The 15,020-nt window shown below is 44.9% G+C and overlaps 1 protein-coding gene across 12 annotated transcripts in view; it reads right to left on the reverse strand.

Annotated features, from left to right (window-relative positions):
- Window positions 1–15,020, reverse strand: part of Kcnma1 (potassium calcium-activated channel subfamily M alpha 1) — a 699,737-nt gene that overhangs the window by 61,275 nt on the left and 623,442 nt on the right. For all 12 annotated transcript variants that reach the window (XM_051142911.1, XM_051142912.1, XM_051142922.1 and 9 more), the window contains 3 exons: window positions 12,357–12,480; window positions 6,297–6,521; window positions 2,749–2,941 (listed from right to left, as the gene is read on the reverse strand). In XM_051142911.1, the coding sequence (XP_050998868.1) occupies window positions 2,749–2,941; window positions 6,297–6,521; window positions 12,357–12,480 (542 nt within the window). The remainder of the gene's footprint in view (window positions 1–2,748; window positions 2,942–6,296; window positions 6,522–12,356; window positions 12,481–15,020) is intronic.

Consider the following 15,020-nt stretch of genomic DNA (forward strand, 5'->3'; position numbering starts at 1 on the left):
GCCTCATCCTCTGCCTTCCTCTGTGTCTTGCCATAGCTTCGTTCCTTCAGGCCACTAGACAAATACTGTGTGCTAACTGTTGGCTACTGACAAAACATGTAGCTCCTTCTCGCTACTCTGGATGCCGAGACCTCCCAGAGTGAGGCTTTCTAGTTCATAAATGCCACTCTCTTCCTTACTCTCCTTGGGGCAGTTGGGAGCGTTTGGTCTTTCTAAGGTCTCTTATACAGGTACCAATCCCTTGAGAGAGCACTGTCTTTGTGACCTTGTTACGTCCCCAAGTCCCCATCTTTCCAGACCATCCCACCTGGATTTCAATATACAAATAGCTGAGGGTCAGACATTCAGACTGCCACAGCACCTGCCCTTACACACGCAAAAGGAAGACAGCCCTTCCTTCTTCTGAGAGAAAAAGGAATGTCTCTTTTCCCTCTGTATCTTTCGCTAAAACTTATTCTCTTTGCTTATTCCTGATTTCCTTAATGATGAAGTCTTTGAGAATAGGAGAAAGGGGGTATTTTGTCAGCTTGGGCATTATATAGAATTTGAGGTAGGATAATGTTTAAAGGGACCTGGGTGGAACGCCTATGTCAAGTGTACATGTAACTACACATTGGTGCATTATCACACATCTAGAAGTCATGATCCTGTAGAGAGGACACAGGCAGGCAAGGAAAGGCATGGCTTCCCTGCCCTCTGCTGCTCTCTGCATCTCCATCTAAGGGGAGAACTGCTCCTTCCAAATCTTACCACTTCCCTTGTTATTCTCTCCCCAGGACAGAGAGCATAGCTGAATGAGTTGATCAGCGTGTTTGCTGCCCTGGGTTTGTTAGTATGAAGATTTCTTCTGCTTTAGAGCAAGCCGTACTGGTCACCCAGGGATCTCATTAGAATGCAGAACTGACAAGGAGGAGAAGGTAGGCGTGAGAAGATGTATCTCCAACCAGCTGCCCCAGGTGATGCTCACACCAGGGGGAAGGTGGGCAGGATGAATTAAAGGGCATGGGCTTAAAGGCAGATACCACATACCAGCTTGCTGCATTCAAGCCCTGGAAGGCCATCTTACTGCCTTTCCACATCCTTTCTCCCCAGGGCTCCATGGGGGAGCTGGGCAGGAGGCAAGTTCTGCTTCCTGTGTGTGCAACCTGGTGGAACTCAGGGTGTTCCTTAAGGCCTTGGTATATGGCTATCTTGTGCGGATGTGCCAAGATTTACATTTGGGGCTATCAGGGAGGATGGTGGGAAGGAGAGGCCAAAGTTAGGCCTGAGGTAAGGTTATGTCAGGAAAATGGAAGCTGCAAGTGACTCACTTAGATTCAGAGGTTGATGCAACCCTCAGAAACGCTGCAGAAGCACAAGTCAGGGAGGCCCCGATTTGCCACTCCACAACAACAAACAGCAACGGGCAACAACAAAGTGGTCGATGCTACAGCGTGACCGAAAGGTGCTGTGAACCTCAGGACACCCAGGGGGAGGCTTCACCTCTTCTCCCAGTCCCCCGTAGAAAGGCTACTGACACTCAGGACCCCGCCCAACACAAAGCTCCTCCCATGGACTCTTAGGACACTCCCTCAGAGTGGCTTTGAACCTTACAGCCTCTCAGGGCTCCACTGCAAAAACATTAAGGCCTCTCCTTTTCTTTCATTGGCCAATTCCACCCCCAGAGCTCCTGTTTCCCTGGCCAGCTCTCCACCAGGACCAGTGCAAAGAAAACAACCTGCAGCAGCGAAGCTTTCAGGTTCTGCAGTGTTCTGCTTTTTACGGCAGCGCCAAGCAGAAGCTGGACGTGGGTGGTAATGCTGGGTCCATTCAAAGACAGCTGAGCACCAAGGTCTTAGTTCCATGATCCGGTCAAGCTCCAAGAAATGCCTGCACGTGGAGCCTACCAATAAGGAGCTCCCTACCACAGTAGCTGCAGGCCTCATGGGCTTTGCTTCTCGGAATGATGGCAGTAAGGTCCCTGATTCAGCAACCACACCCATCCAGTAAGCCTTGCACGACCCACATGGAGCTGTCACTCAGAAGAACATGTTTCACGCCCCACCCCCATCCTTCCCTATCCTGATTTCTAAGGTCACTCATTAAAGGGTTACTTGCTGTGCTGCTCCCCTAAGACTACAAGATGACATCTTTACTTGTACCCACCTGTCTAAGATCCCAGAGCAAATGAGAGGGAAGAGTGGAGCCAAGAGAGAAGACAGCTGTGAGCCATTGCAGGCCTCTGTGCCTCCTATGGGAACATGCACAGGCCAGCAAGCATCACTCCTCGCTCCATAACTTCATGTGTCTGTACCATCTCTTTAGAGATCTCCACCCTTAAGCCGGCAGGGTCTTGGGTGTGACCCTAACCCTAGCAAAGCTTAATACTCCTTTTCAGCTCCATGGCAAAGTACTCACAGGGAAGGGGCAGGGGGTGTCCAGATGGCATTTGAGCATAGTTCTGGCACTTAGACAGTGTCCCTGGTCATAAAGCTCATTGTCTGCAAAGGCTGAGAAGGTAGCCATATAAGACCCTTTATTGCCTCAAAAGCAACAAACTGTGGGAGGGAGACATATATGAGGGTTCAGTTCTGCATCCCCAGATGTCAGGAAGAACAGATGCTCCTCTGTAAGCCGCTGTGATGACCACAGGTTTCATTGCCAGACAGGCTGATGTGAGCCTCTTTGAATTACTGAGTGAAGGATATCCCTCTTGCCAGCCCCTGTCCCCCACAGGCACAGCAGAGAAGTATTACAGGCCGTCCTTACCTTGGGAATTAGCCTGCAAGACCCCGATGCTGTCATCAAACTGCATAGATTTGATGTTGAGTGACGCCAAGATGCATTCCTTGTCCTGAAGCGAAGTATCATCAATATTATTCTGATTGGCTGACAGGATAACGCACATGTCACAGAGGTTGATGTTGACAGCCCTTAAATCAGCCCGACTTAATGGCGTACCCTTTGGCATGGAGTTGGGGGCAGGGGGAGGAGGGAATGAGGGAGGGAGGGAGGAGAAGGAGAGAGAGAGAGAGAGAGAGAGAGAGAGAGAGAGAGAGAGAGAGAGAGAGAGAGAGAGAGAGAGAGAGAGAGAGAGGAGGGAAAGGAGGAAAAATAAAAACAAATTAAAGATTGAACAGGAGCTTTGGGACATTATTTAACAAGTATCTTTTTTATGTCTTGACATTAAGCTGGCCTAACTACATTTCAGGGAATAAGGGCTGCACGCTAATCTAAAGGGTAGTTGGTGCTGATGGCAGCATTTCAGGCCAGTTCTCAATACTCAATCAAGCTATTACTAACAAACGCGAGACGAATAATGCCAGGGTCTACGTCTTTCTCCTGCCTGGAAATTGTCTTGATTTAAGTAACTGTCCTGTGGCAACCTCTGCCTTTCAGAACATAACAAGAGGGTGGGTTTCAAATGCCTGTTTATTTAATAGCAGGTCACTTATGTCTCTGGCAACAGACAGCATATCCAACAAGAATTTCCAAAGCAGCCATGGGGAAATCAGCAAAGCAGGGTGTGATGAGGTGGGGCTCATGGCTCTGCTCAATTGGGAGGCTGTGGGAGCCAGTGGAATTAGTGTGCATTTTGCACAGGGGAGAGAGAAAGGGGCAAGCTTAGGACCATAAAATGTTATTGCATATTTTTTAGTAAGAAAAAAAATGCCAAGGAAATAACATAATTAGCCGATAGCATAAGATGGCGAAATATATTTTTGGGCATACATACATTATACAAAGTATACAGATACAGCCAGAGCTAGCCTTCCACACATTCATTCCAGACAAAGGGGCTAGTAAATGGTAGGAAAGTGGGGATCTTGAACAACTTAAGAAGTATAACTCTATTTATTTGGAATAAATGAAACTACTTGAAGTAAAATATATATTTATAAGTATATGTAAATTTGAAAAGAAAACTCAGGAAAAAAACTATCCACTAAAGTAATAACAGTAATTACCTCTGGGAGAGGAAAGGATGAAGTGGAAAGTTTGCTTTGGACTTTATATACTTCGATATTGTTTGAATATTTTATAACAAGAACAGATTTGTATATTACTTGTGCAATTAAAAATAAATAAGCCAGTAAACAGAGTTTTTAAAAAATACAATAACAAAGTAAGACAGTAGAAAAACCTTTGTAGATCCAACGTCAATGCTGGAGCATAACCATAGATGCGGCTGAAAGGACGATTGCTCTCACATACTGTCTACGCAAGGAGGTCCAGAAAGAACTACCTGGGCCTCCCCCTGTCAGAGTGCCCAGGAGCCACGGGGCGGGAGTATTTTGGAATCCTCTGCAGCCATCAGCATTCCTGATTCTCTAGATCGACTTAGGCATCCCCCTGTGTATATGGATACCCCACTTGCCTTCAGTCTGTAGCCTGGATTGGACAAGTGTTTGCCAGCTCCTAAATATTGCTGTAAAGTAGAGCCATAGAGAAGGGACATGTAGGGCCGCAGGCTGGTCCAGGCACTGGAGAAGTCTCTTGGGAGAAGGAGTATGATCTCTTGGTACAAAATGAAGTGTGACCAACTGTCTGTATCACATGGCCAGTGTGTAAACAACAGCTGCCTATGTCCATGCTATTTGAAGTTTCACCTTGTAGGAAGCCCAGCAGTAACTGTGATCTAAACGAACCTCTGTTCACTTCTAGCCATAGGATTTCACACCACAAAGAATACCAAAGGCGTACATAGAGAGCTTTCGTGTTTCTCTAGGGTGCCCTTCTATGAAGACATGGGTAAAGGTTTACAGTGTACAAATCAACTGTGCTTATGTGCTAAATTTAGGGGGATTTGTAAAGGCTCCACAAATACAAGACTTATCCTGACTTTCAGAGGCAAGTAAGTAAGTGTGTATGGGATCACAGAGAAGGAAACGCACACATAGGAACAAATCCCGAAGGTCAAACCTCAGCCCTGCCTACATAAGCATCCATCCACTCATCCATCACCTAGAGACACGTTCAGAGGTCAAGGGATCCTGTAGCATGGCATAATCAAATCAATCATATTTCTAAATTTAGGAATGTATGTCCAGTATATGTGTATGCTTCTCTAGTGAGTGAACTGTAACAGGTGACCATCTTTAACTCCTGGTATACATTAAAGAGTCAGGGTTTAGTACTGTACCCAAAGAGATCTGCGGGATGTTTTTTTTGTTTTTGTTTTTGTTTTTTGTTTTTGTTTTTGTTTTTGTTTTTTTGCACTTTTAGATATTTATGGAGGTCTTGATGGACCAGGCATTATGGGAGACAGATAGTGGCTACACAAGGATGCTGACTGTGGCTATCCCACTACATATCTTTTACCACATTATATTACTTGACTCTTGTGGCTGCATTTCTGAGCCTCTGGGAGCTGATAAAAAAACAGAGACAAAACAGACCTCTTGACAGCTAAGGAGCTGCATATCCCTCAATTTTAGGTATGACTTGATAATAAAAATAGTTGGAGGACAGATAATATTTTCCTGAATTTCTGACATAGAGAAGAACATAAAACTTTGAAAATAATTAAGATTCTATAAGTCTATAATTTTGTGGCAAATATATCATAGTTAGGAAGTGGCTATCTATGTGACTTTCAAATCATTCATCCCATATCTTCACACTAAATGTTAGAGTCCCAAATTGTTCTTTTATATATTGCTGCCAGAGTGATTGTTGTAATCAGGAAAACTGTATATGTATGTGTGTGTGTGTGTGTGTGTGTGTGTGTGTGTGTGTGTGTGTGTGTGTGTGGTTTTACATGTATATATATACACACAAAGCCATGGAAAACATTTCTGGGTTTCTAAACAAAGAGTTAGTGAAGGCTGGCCCACAGAAGAGGTGTGAATTCCATACAATAGAGATGACCCTGCTCTTTATTTATGTGGGTCAATATCAGAAGGAAGATGAGGCAGATCAGCATTTCTCCAAGCATTAACCACGTCAAATTAAAATGCCAACAATAATGCTATATGTGAATTCTCGGTATATATATCAAGATAGGGCAACATCCCAAGTTTCCCCTAGGAGAGAGAGAGAGAGTTTAGACAGTGGCATGCTAATGCATGTGATGGTAGCTCAACCTCACCCCTGACAAGGGACTGCACTTGGCTGCAAATTCCTTTTAATAAGGCCTCCCAGGGTTTCTGCTTTCTTAGCAGAGCACGGAGGAAGGACGGCTACCACCTCAGGCCTGTTGCCATAGAAAGGAGCAGAGACAGGATCAAAGCTTCAACAATTACAGCCTCCTGGGATTCCCTGTTGTGAATGCAAAGATGAACAGCAAATCATCAAATCACGTAGCCTTGACTTACAGGCAATATGGACACTTTGGGGAAGTTGTGCAGCGTTTCCCACTCACGCTTGAGGTACTCAATGGAGCCCACAAACACGATGTGTTTGAGCTCATGATAGTGAAAATTGCTAGCACGAAGCGGCATCACCAGGTTCCGGAGGCCAATCAGGGCTGAGCTGACATCCCCAAAGATGCAGACTACGACATGGCCGCTCAGGACAGTCATGGCAGCTTCACTTCGTGTCTGCAACAGAGAGATGTGCAAGAGTATCAGAGAGGAGTGCTCACAACACTGGATAAGGAGAGAAAGCATCATTCATGCAAACGAGAAAGCTAACGGGTGTTGGGCACTTACTATGTACCATTTCTGTGGCTGAGGGGCTACTGAAGGCCCACGGTGAATAAAGTTTTTGTCTCCAGGGTGGCATTATTGTATGGCGGAACTCAGTTGCACTGAAGCCTAGTTGAAATCTTTAGACTAGTGGAGATGAGGGGTAGTTCAGATGTAGCTGCCTGTGAGCTGTCATGTGACTCCTTGACTTCGCCAAAGACAATCAGTATGAAAAAAGTATCCCCTTTCTCTCCGCTCATGGTTGCTTCTGCGCCCTCTTGCTATGGCCATCCACTACCTCACTAGAGTCCAGGCAAACGGGGTAGCCCAAAATGATGCTTTGAAGCTCTTAGACTGTGAGTTACCTTCTCTCTTTATGAGTTAGCTCTCTTGGGTGTTTTATTATAATACCACAATGGTACCCAGTATGGTATTATTTCTACTTCAGTAAAACAAATGTTTAATTTAGTTCAGAATAATAGAAAAGAAGTAATTCTTCAATGCCATATATAAAATTATACAAGGCACCTGTTCTAATGGATAAAAGTATAACTGAAGAAGCAGGAAGGCAGATAAAAAGATAAAACTTAGGTTGCCATGTGGCTATTTTATAACGCCATTTTTTAGGAAGTCAAAAGATGGTTTAAAACTCCTCCATCATGATAGAGAACATATAGATCTTTCTTTTTATTAATTAATGTATTTATTCATTTTATATTCTGGTCCCTCTATCCTCTCCCAGTCCCACCCTCCTTTCCCCATCCCCTCCCCTACTCCTCAGAAATGGGGAGCCACCCTACCCACCCACCCCAGCTCATCAAGTCACATTAGTACTGAGCTTGTCCTCTTCCCCTGCGGCCTAGCAAGTCAGCCCCACCAGAGAGAAGTAATAAAGCAGGCCACAGAGGTCATGTCAGAGACAGCCCCTGCTCCCCTTACTTGTGGACCCTCACGAAGCCTGAGCTGCCCTCAGCTACATCTATGAAGAAGACCTAGGTCCAGTCCATGCATGGTCCTTGGTTGGTGCTTCAGACTCCACAGGCCCTTCTGGGCCCTGGTGAGTTGACTCTGTTGGTCTTCTTCTGGAGCTCTTGTAATCTCTAAGTCCTTTTATCCTTCCCCCGACTTTTCCACTAGACTTCCTATGCTTTGCCCAATGTTTGGTTGTGAGTTTCAGCATCTGTTTCAGGGTGCTGCTAGGTGAAGCCTCTTAGAGGACAACTCTGGTCGGCTCCTGTCTGCAAGCATCATATAGATCTTTCTAATAATTTTAGTGTATACAGTAAGTACACGTTCAGAGAAAACACTATTTTTTCTTCTTAATTCTATTTATTGTTAAAGAATATATAAAATATGAGTAAGGATTACACGACCGCTGCCATTATATGCATGTTTTTTACACATCTGGAATTGATGCAAGAGCATATATTGTATTTATGTCATAAATCCCTGCAAACAAATTCCCACAGATTATTACCTTCTTGAACAATAGATTTTAGCAAGATGCTCTGTGTAGACTTGTGAACAGGAGACAGTACATAGCAATCTTTAGGAGAACAAAGAGAAGAAAAGGGGATATTTATGTATGTGGAAGAAAGGAAGTTTTAGTGTCCATGAAATGGGTAAGAAACCAGGTGGTGGTGGTGTACACCTTTAATCCTAGCACTCAGGGGTCAGAGTCAGGTGGATCTCTGAGTTCAAAGCTAGTGTGGTTTTCAGAGTGAGTCCAGGACAGCCAGGGCTACAGAGAGGAACGATGCCTCTCAAAACCAAGAGAAAGGAAAGGAAAGAAGGATGGGAAGGAAGGAAAGAAAAGAAAAGAAAAGAAAAGAAAGGAAAAGGGTGAAAAAATGAGATATTATTTTAGGTCCTTCTAAGATAATGATTAAATGTTCCTGTTCATTGATTGGTTTCAGTGGAAATTCGGGCATCTCTTTATGTTTCAGTGAGGTGGAATAGCCCATCACTGTCTCAGAAGATAGAATATGTTATCTAAGGCCTAAGGATGCAGTTATGGCCTGTAGCCTCATCTGATGATACCAGCCTACAAGCTTCTATGTGTCCACTGAGCTAACTGTCTTGTTTTTTGTTTTTAATTCACAAGGACTAAAAAGAAAAACAAAATTAGGTATGTCATTATGTGTGACAATAATATGACATTCACATTCTAATAAAGTTTCATTGGGACACAGCCAACTCATAATATTTAGGTATTTTCCATGGTTGCTTTCATGGAAAACTGACTCGTCAGTTGCGATAGAGATCATAAAGCCTGGGAGACATAAATAACCAATTATGTTCATGCACAGAAAATGTATGCTAACTTCATGCTCAGACTTTGGGTTTTCCTGAATCATTCCTAGAAGGGCTTGCCTTATGTAAAAACCCAGAGATAGTCATTACAAGGGTTGAAAACACCGATCAGTAAAGGCAGAGGCCAGTGCCTTTCCCCAGCCCTAGACCTGCATACACAACATGACAAAGGAAGTAACATGTCTATGTAGGGGAGGGTGCCAGTTACCTGGGAAATGCTGATGGCTACCTGTCCACTGCTGGTCTTTTGTTCATCATATAGGTGAAAAGGACAACAGGATGATGTAGGGGTAGAGTGGGGGTTCTCTGTTTTTCTGGTCAACACCTTCACCCTGCCTGTCATCCTTCCTGTTCCTCACCACATGCTCGTAAGGCCCCATGGGGTTTACAGTGCTTTAGGCCAGCCATATTAGTGTCCACTGCACATACCAACCTCTGCCTGATTTGATCCCTAGCACTGATCAGTGTATTGATTGCTTAATTGCAATTCACAACAATGGCGGGGTTACTCTGGTAACCCCTGGGAGGGGCAGAAAGTAACTTTCATTTCCTGGCCGTTAGCATAAAGCAGGAACTCTCATCATTGCTGTGTTCCCAAGGTCCATGGAAACCTGAGACACAAGCTGTAAGAAATGTCTCATAAAAGGCCACCAAACAGGCTCCCTGGGAGCTCCCATCATTTCTCACCACTTTGTGGGGAAGATTTGAAGTTAGTTATTCAGTCTGCATGGAAGCACTAGTCCCTGGAGCCAGAATCAGAGAGATGAGGCCCCTGGGGTGCACTGTGATTGGGGATCCTAAATATTTCCTGTGGGCCTGGACACCTAAGAAGCTAGTCCTCAACAGAGAAGTACAAATGGGATGAAGGATGGAGGCTGGAAATCAAGGAATAAAAAAAAAAAAAAAAAAAAAAAAAAATGAGCTAGGTACCAGTTGGCAGAATATCCCAGACACTGAAGGTAAACTCAAGAGCTTAGGCCTGGGGCAAATACCAATGCTTGGACATGCCAGAGCTATACTCCCCAGGGAAGTGAGGAAAGCTCCAAGCTTGTACCTCAAAGCTGGACCATCTGAGTTTTCCATTCTTAAGACCCAACAGAGAAACCCTTTCAGAGTTTCTGTGCACCCTTTGGCCCAGAATCTATTTGTACTTGATGAGGTTCCCTGGCTGCTTTAAACTCAGACTGGAGTTTATTCCATGGGTCTGAAAAGACTGTATCTCATGCCACTCAGCCTCAAAAAGATTGTTTCATGGTTCAATTTTCTATCTCCTTCCCAACTAGAGGACCGTCTCTCCCATGTCCAAATCACCCAATGCCATTCAACTCCTGAGCTCAGTGACAATCCCATAAGCATCTTCCACCAGTGTTTCCACATCTTCCCTAGTCTCTGTTCTTCTCATCCACTCACTGGATGAATATCACATCAACTCGTGACTGCAGAGGGGTCTCCTTGCATCCTACTGCCTTGTTAGCTCCTCTAGACTCTGCCCTTGCCAGGATCCTGATTTATTTTCTTCACAAAGCCCTTCATTTATGTCTAAATTGTCCCTGTGGACTTTCACCTCCACACTGGTATTCCCTTCACCCCTACTAGAATACAAGCCCCGTGCATCACGGCTCAGAGCAAGAAGAGTACATGACACATAGTGTGTCTGCAATCCATGTTTCCTTAAGTGATGCTGTCTTTGGGATGAACTCACCTCCCTACATTCCTTCCTTCTATAAGGGGATATTGATCACATGTCAATAGCACACTCTGTGCAGAACATTCAGTTGAAGGAGCCAGCATATGATCAAGCCAGAGGTGCCCAAGCACCGAGCATCTAAGTGGTTAGAACCATCTCCCCTCCTGGCAAATCACACAGTGGCTGTTGGCTGAGTATTCTGACTTTGTGTCTGCAGTTTTCACAATTCTGAGATAGCTTCCAGCACAATTCTGTATTGGCTTACAATGCTTATTTATAATTAATCTGAATGCACGTGCGCACACACAATCGCGCGAGTACACACACACACACACACACACACACACACACACACACACACACACACACACACTATTTAAAACATAGTGGGGAAATCTAGTAGATTAGCATACAAAACCATGCTTGGGATCTGGAAAAGTCCTTGCTAAGGAAGGGCAGCCCTGAAATAGAAAATGATAGGATTTTCTTAGCTGAAGAACGAACAAGCCCACAGCCATCCAGGGATTAGAGGTACCAGAGAGAAAGAGCCCTGTCTGATGGGCCTTCCTGACTACTAATCCGCATTTCATGCATTAGTAAGACAATAAACTCTAAGGAAGCTGATGTGGGCATAAATCCCCAAAGCGGTTAACAGGACACATGCAGACAGTAGGATGCACTGCCATCTGAGCTGACTTTCCTGGGACAGAGCGGGAGAAGCCTACTGTTCCTAGAGACATCCCGACATCCCTGAAGCCGTGCTCAGAGTTGCTTCATGACAGTGGCCCATGGCCCTGCAATGTCATCCTCACCAGATGCTAAGAAGGACTGAAACGTGTTAGGGTAAGAAATGCTGCTGTGCATCTGCAGAGGTGGTTCAGTTGATAAGGACCTTGCCATGTAAGCAAGAGGACGTGAGTTTGAGTCCTGGTACCCACATTAAAAAGCTGGATATAGCAGTGGGTGCTGGAAATTCTAGTGCTAGGGGGGTGGAGACAGGATCCCCAGACTCACTGGGCCCCAGTCTAGCTGAATCAGTGAGCTCCAGGCTCAGTGAGAGACACTGACTCCAAAGAGAAAGTAGAGAGTGATTAAGAAATGCACCTGCCATTGGCCTCTGGTTTATACACACACTGCACCTCAAGTACGCACATGAATATACACACATAACAAAACAGAATGAAGTATATAACAGATAACACTGCAGATAATATCGCTATTATCTTCATGGCATTTACAATAACTGTGATGATAACAGCAGGTGAGAGAAAGGTGCCACTGTGGAGTCATGTGTTAGATTTTTCACCACAATCTTCTGATGTTAGGGCCATTCTCATCCCATCTTCTTACAGGTGAGGTAATTAAAAATTCAGTGTCCAAGAACTGGCCTAAGGCCATGCACCTACCAGATGGCAGAGCCAGGCTCTGGCCCCAGAGCCACGTGAGGATGAGCAATGATATGTACCCTACCTCCCATGATACCTAGCCACAGCACACAACCACTGCTACTGTCCTGATAAAAATGCAGAGATTGACCATTTTTCTCTCAGGAGAAAAAAAAATCTGCTCTAAGCTCATGTTCTGCTCAGAGGGCTAACTACTTCAGTCTCTGGTCGGAACTTTAGTCATCACAAATAGCTGGTGCAAGTGGCAGTGCCCTCTGCTATTCCACTAGGGAAATCTTCATTCTGAGCAACAGTCATCATGGCAGGCAAAGACGAAGACTTATCCCATGGTCCCTCACTCACCAGGATGACTTTCTCAATCTCCTTGGGTGCACACCAGTGAAACATGCCAGTAGAGTCATACTTTTTCACATTGGAGTCCATGTTGTCAATCTGATCATTGCCAGGAATTAACAAGGGGTCATGCCTGGGAGGAAAGACAGGAAAACCTAAGTGGAAAACGTGATAAATTATAAATGCAAAGGGTCCTCTGAGTTATGTCTCAGAGGAAATGACAGATGCCGAGAAAGTGCTTGTCACCAATGGCCATCTTCTCTTCTGCAAAGCACATCCCTTGAAAGACAGCTGCCCAAAACCATGTGCCCCTCCAAAAGGGCGGTAGACTTTGTCAGGTAGTGATTCTGCCTTATTCCTTCCCAGTTTGCAAATGAACTTCATGCCATTCTGTGGGTTCTGCTTCCTTTTTTATGACTATCTCATTCTTTGTGGTCTCATTTTACCAGCTTCCCCAGCATAGACACACACACACACACACACACACACACACACACACACACACACACACACACACACACACCAAAGGGTTGTTATTAGCATTGGCAATGAAGAGGAAGGGATAGAAATAGAGCCTCTCGCTGGCTGACTGGCATCAGGATGGAAAGCCAATTACTCGCTCTTTCTGACTACAACTTCTGACGCGATGCTCTTCGCAGTAAAAGCTTTAACAGGCTGCACTTTAAATATTTTAGCAATTTGCCCAATCAGATTTTGCTCTCCCCGGCTGAAGCCCTTTAAAGATTCAGCAGCGTGTCACTTCAGAGCAGATTGACTACCAAATGCCCACATCTGGAATACATGATTTTAATACCAAACAACACCCTCTCTCCTCGCCTTGACAACTGTATTTGTGCTTAAGTGTCCAATGACAGACCCCTCATCCCCACCTTCATTTCTTGGATGAGAGCCTCGAGCTCAGATGCGTCTTAATAAACTTGTTTCAAATTCTCAAGGCTATATCCACTCCTTCTGGAAGGATAGCTGTGTAGAGGAGGCCTTGCCTCCAGTGGGTTGGCAGGGTCTAACTGACAACCTGAGGAATCAGTGAAATCAGGCAGATTTACCATGCCCACAGTACAAGAAGCGAGCCCCAGTATGAGATGCTCATCCTCTGTGGCTCTGTCTCTGGTATGCTCAGCATGCGAGTGTGTGGCAAGCCCTTGTTGTCATCTACATCGGCCACACATTACTAAGACAATATCCCAAGCTGACCTATCCTGCAGCAAAACAGTCAACCAAAGACAGAAAATAGAAATAGATTCAAATTTCAAAATTGTATAATGAAGTGACGTTACCTTTGAAATCACCTATTTCAAACATTGTAGGACCATCTTTATTTATGTTTCAATGTTTGTCCCTGTCATTTCTCATCTCTCTGCTCTGACCATGCAGAGTACGACAGCAATCGCCCTGATCTGGTCCTAATGACAGGAGCAAGGTTTTTGGATATCTAGCATGACCTGCCTAGTATGCCGTCCACACACGGAGGAGATAGGAAACTCACTGTATGTTTTTATTCTCAGTGATTTGCTTTGAGGCCAGAGCAAATGACAAATGCCATGTGATGCGATCCTGTGGAGTCATCTTCAAGGAGCATGCTAGATTACTGCAGAAGCTGTCATGTCTGATCTTTAAAGGAGTAGAACAACCCAATTCAGAGTAGCATCTCAGTGGCCTAGTTGTTGACAGGTCTTGAGGGGCTATAAACTACCAGGACACCTCTCAAATATAAAGCTGAGTCCAAACATGCTAAAATAAGGGCCCGTGAAACAGATCAGTAGGTCAAGGTGCTTTCTGTGCAAGCCTTGACACTTGAGTGTGCTCTCTAGAAGCCATGCTAGGTGTATAGAGAAAACTGACTCTCTGTGGTTGTCATTTGACTCACATACACACACACACATGTATGCACACACACATGTATGCACACACACATGTATGCACACACACATGCACGCACATACAGGCACACACACACACTATCACACACTATGGCATTGGTGTTCCCACCCTCACAAACCATAGATACACCCATACGGCCCACAACCACAAGTAAATAAAAATTTAGATGGTAAGGTAAGGGGGCAACTGTTGATTGGAGAAAACCTAAAAGACAGGTGCCAACTTGAAATGGTCATGGAACACGGTGAAAGCACAGTTATGATTTGGGGACAAATAAGTGGTGGGTCGGTGGATAAAGAGCTTGATGTACAAGTGCAGGACCGAACTTCAAATTCCCAGCACCCGAGAAAACATGGGTCATGACTTTATTCGAAGAACTGGAAGGAGAAGACAGGTGGATCCAGGAAGCTAACTGCAGCAAGCATAGCCTCGTTGAGGAAGTTCCCAGGGAGACTTGTCTCTAAGGTTAAACTGGAAAACTGGACTGCACTAAAGGAAGACACATGACCTCAAGCTCTGTTTACTGCATGCATAAGCATTAGTGATCCCCCAACATTTGCACACATCTCTCTCTCTCTCTCTCTCTCTCTCTCTCTCTCTCTCTCTCTCTCTCTCTCTCTCTCTCTCTCTCTCTCTCTCTCTCTCCTGTCTCTCTCTCTCTCTCTCTCTTTCTCTCTCTCTCTCTCTCTCACACACACACACACACACACACACACACACACACACACACACACTCTTTAGTAAATGAGGCGTTTTCAACTTTGAGAAATC

Source organism: Acomys russatus, chromosome 3, assembly GCF_903995435.1.
Source record: "Acomys russatus chromosome 3, mAcoRus1.1, whole genome shotgun sequence".
Classification (NCBI taxonomy): Eukaryota; Metazoa; Chordata; class Mammalia; order Rodentia; family Muridae; genus Acomys; species Acomys russatus.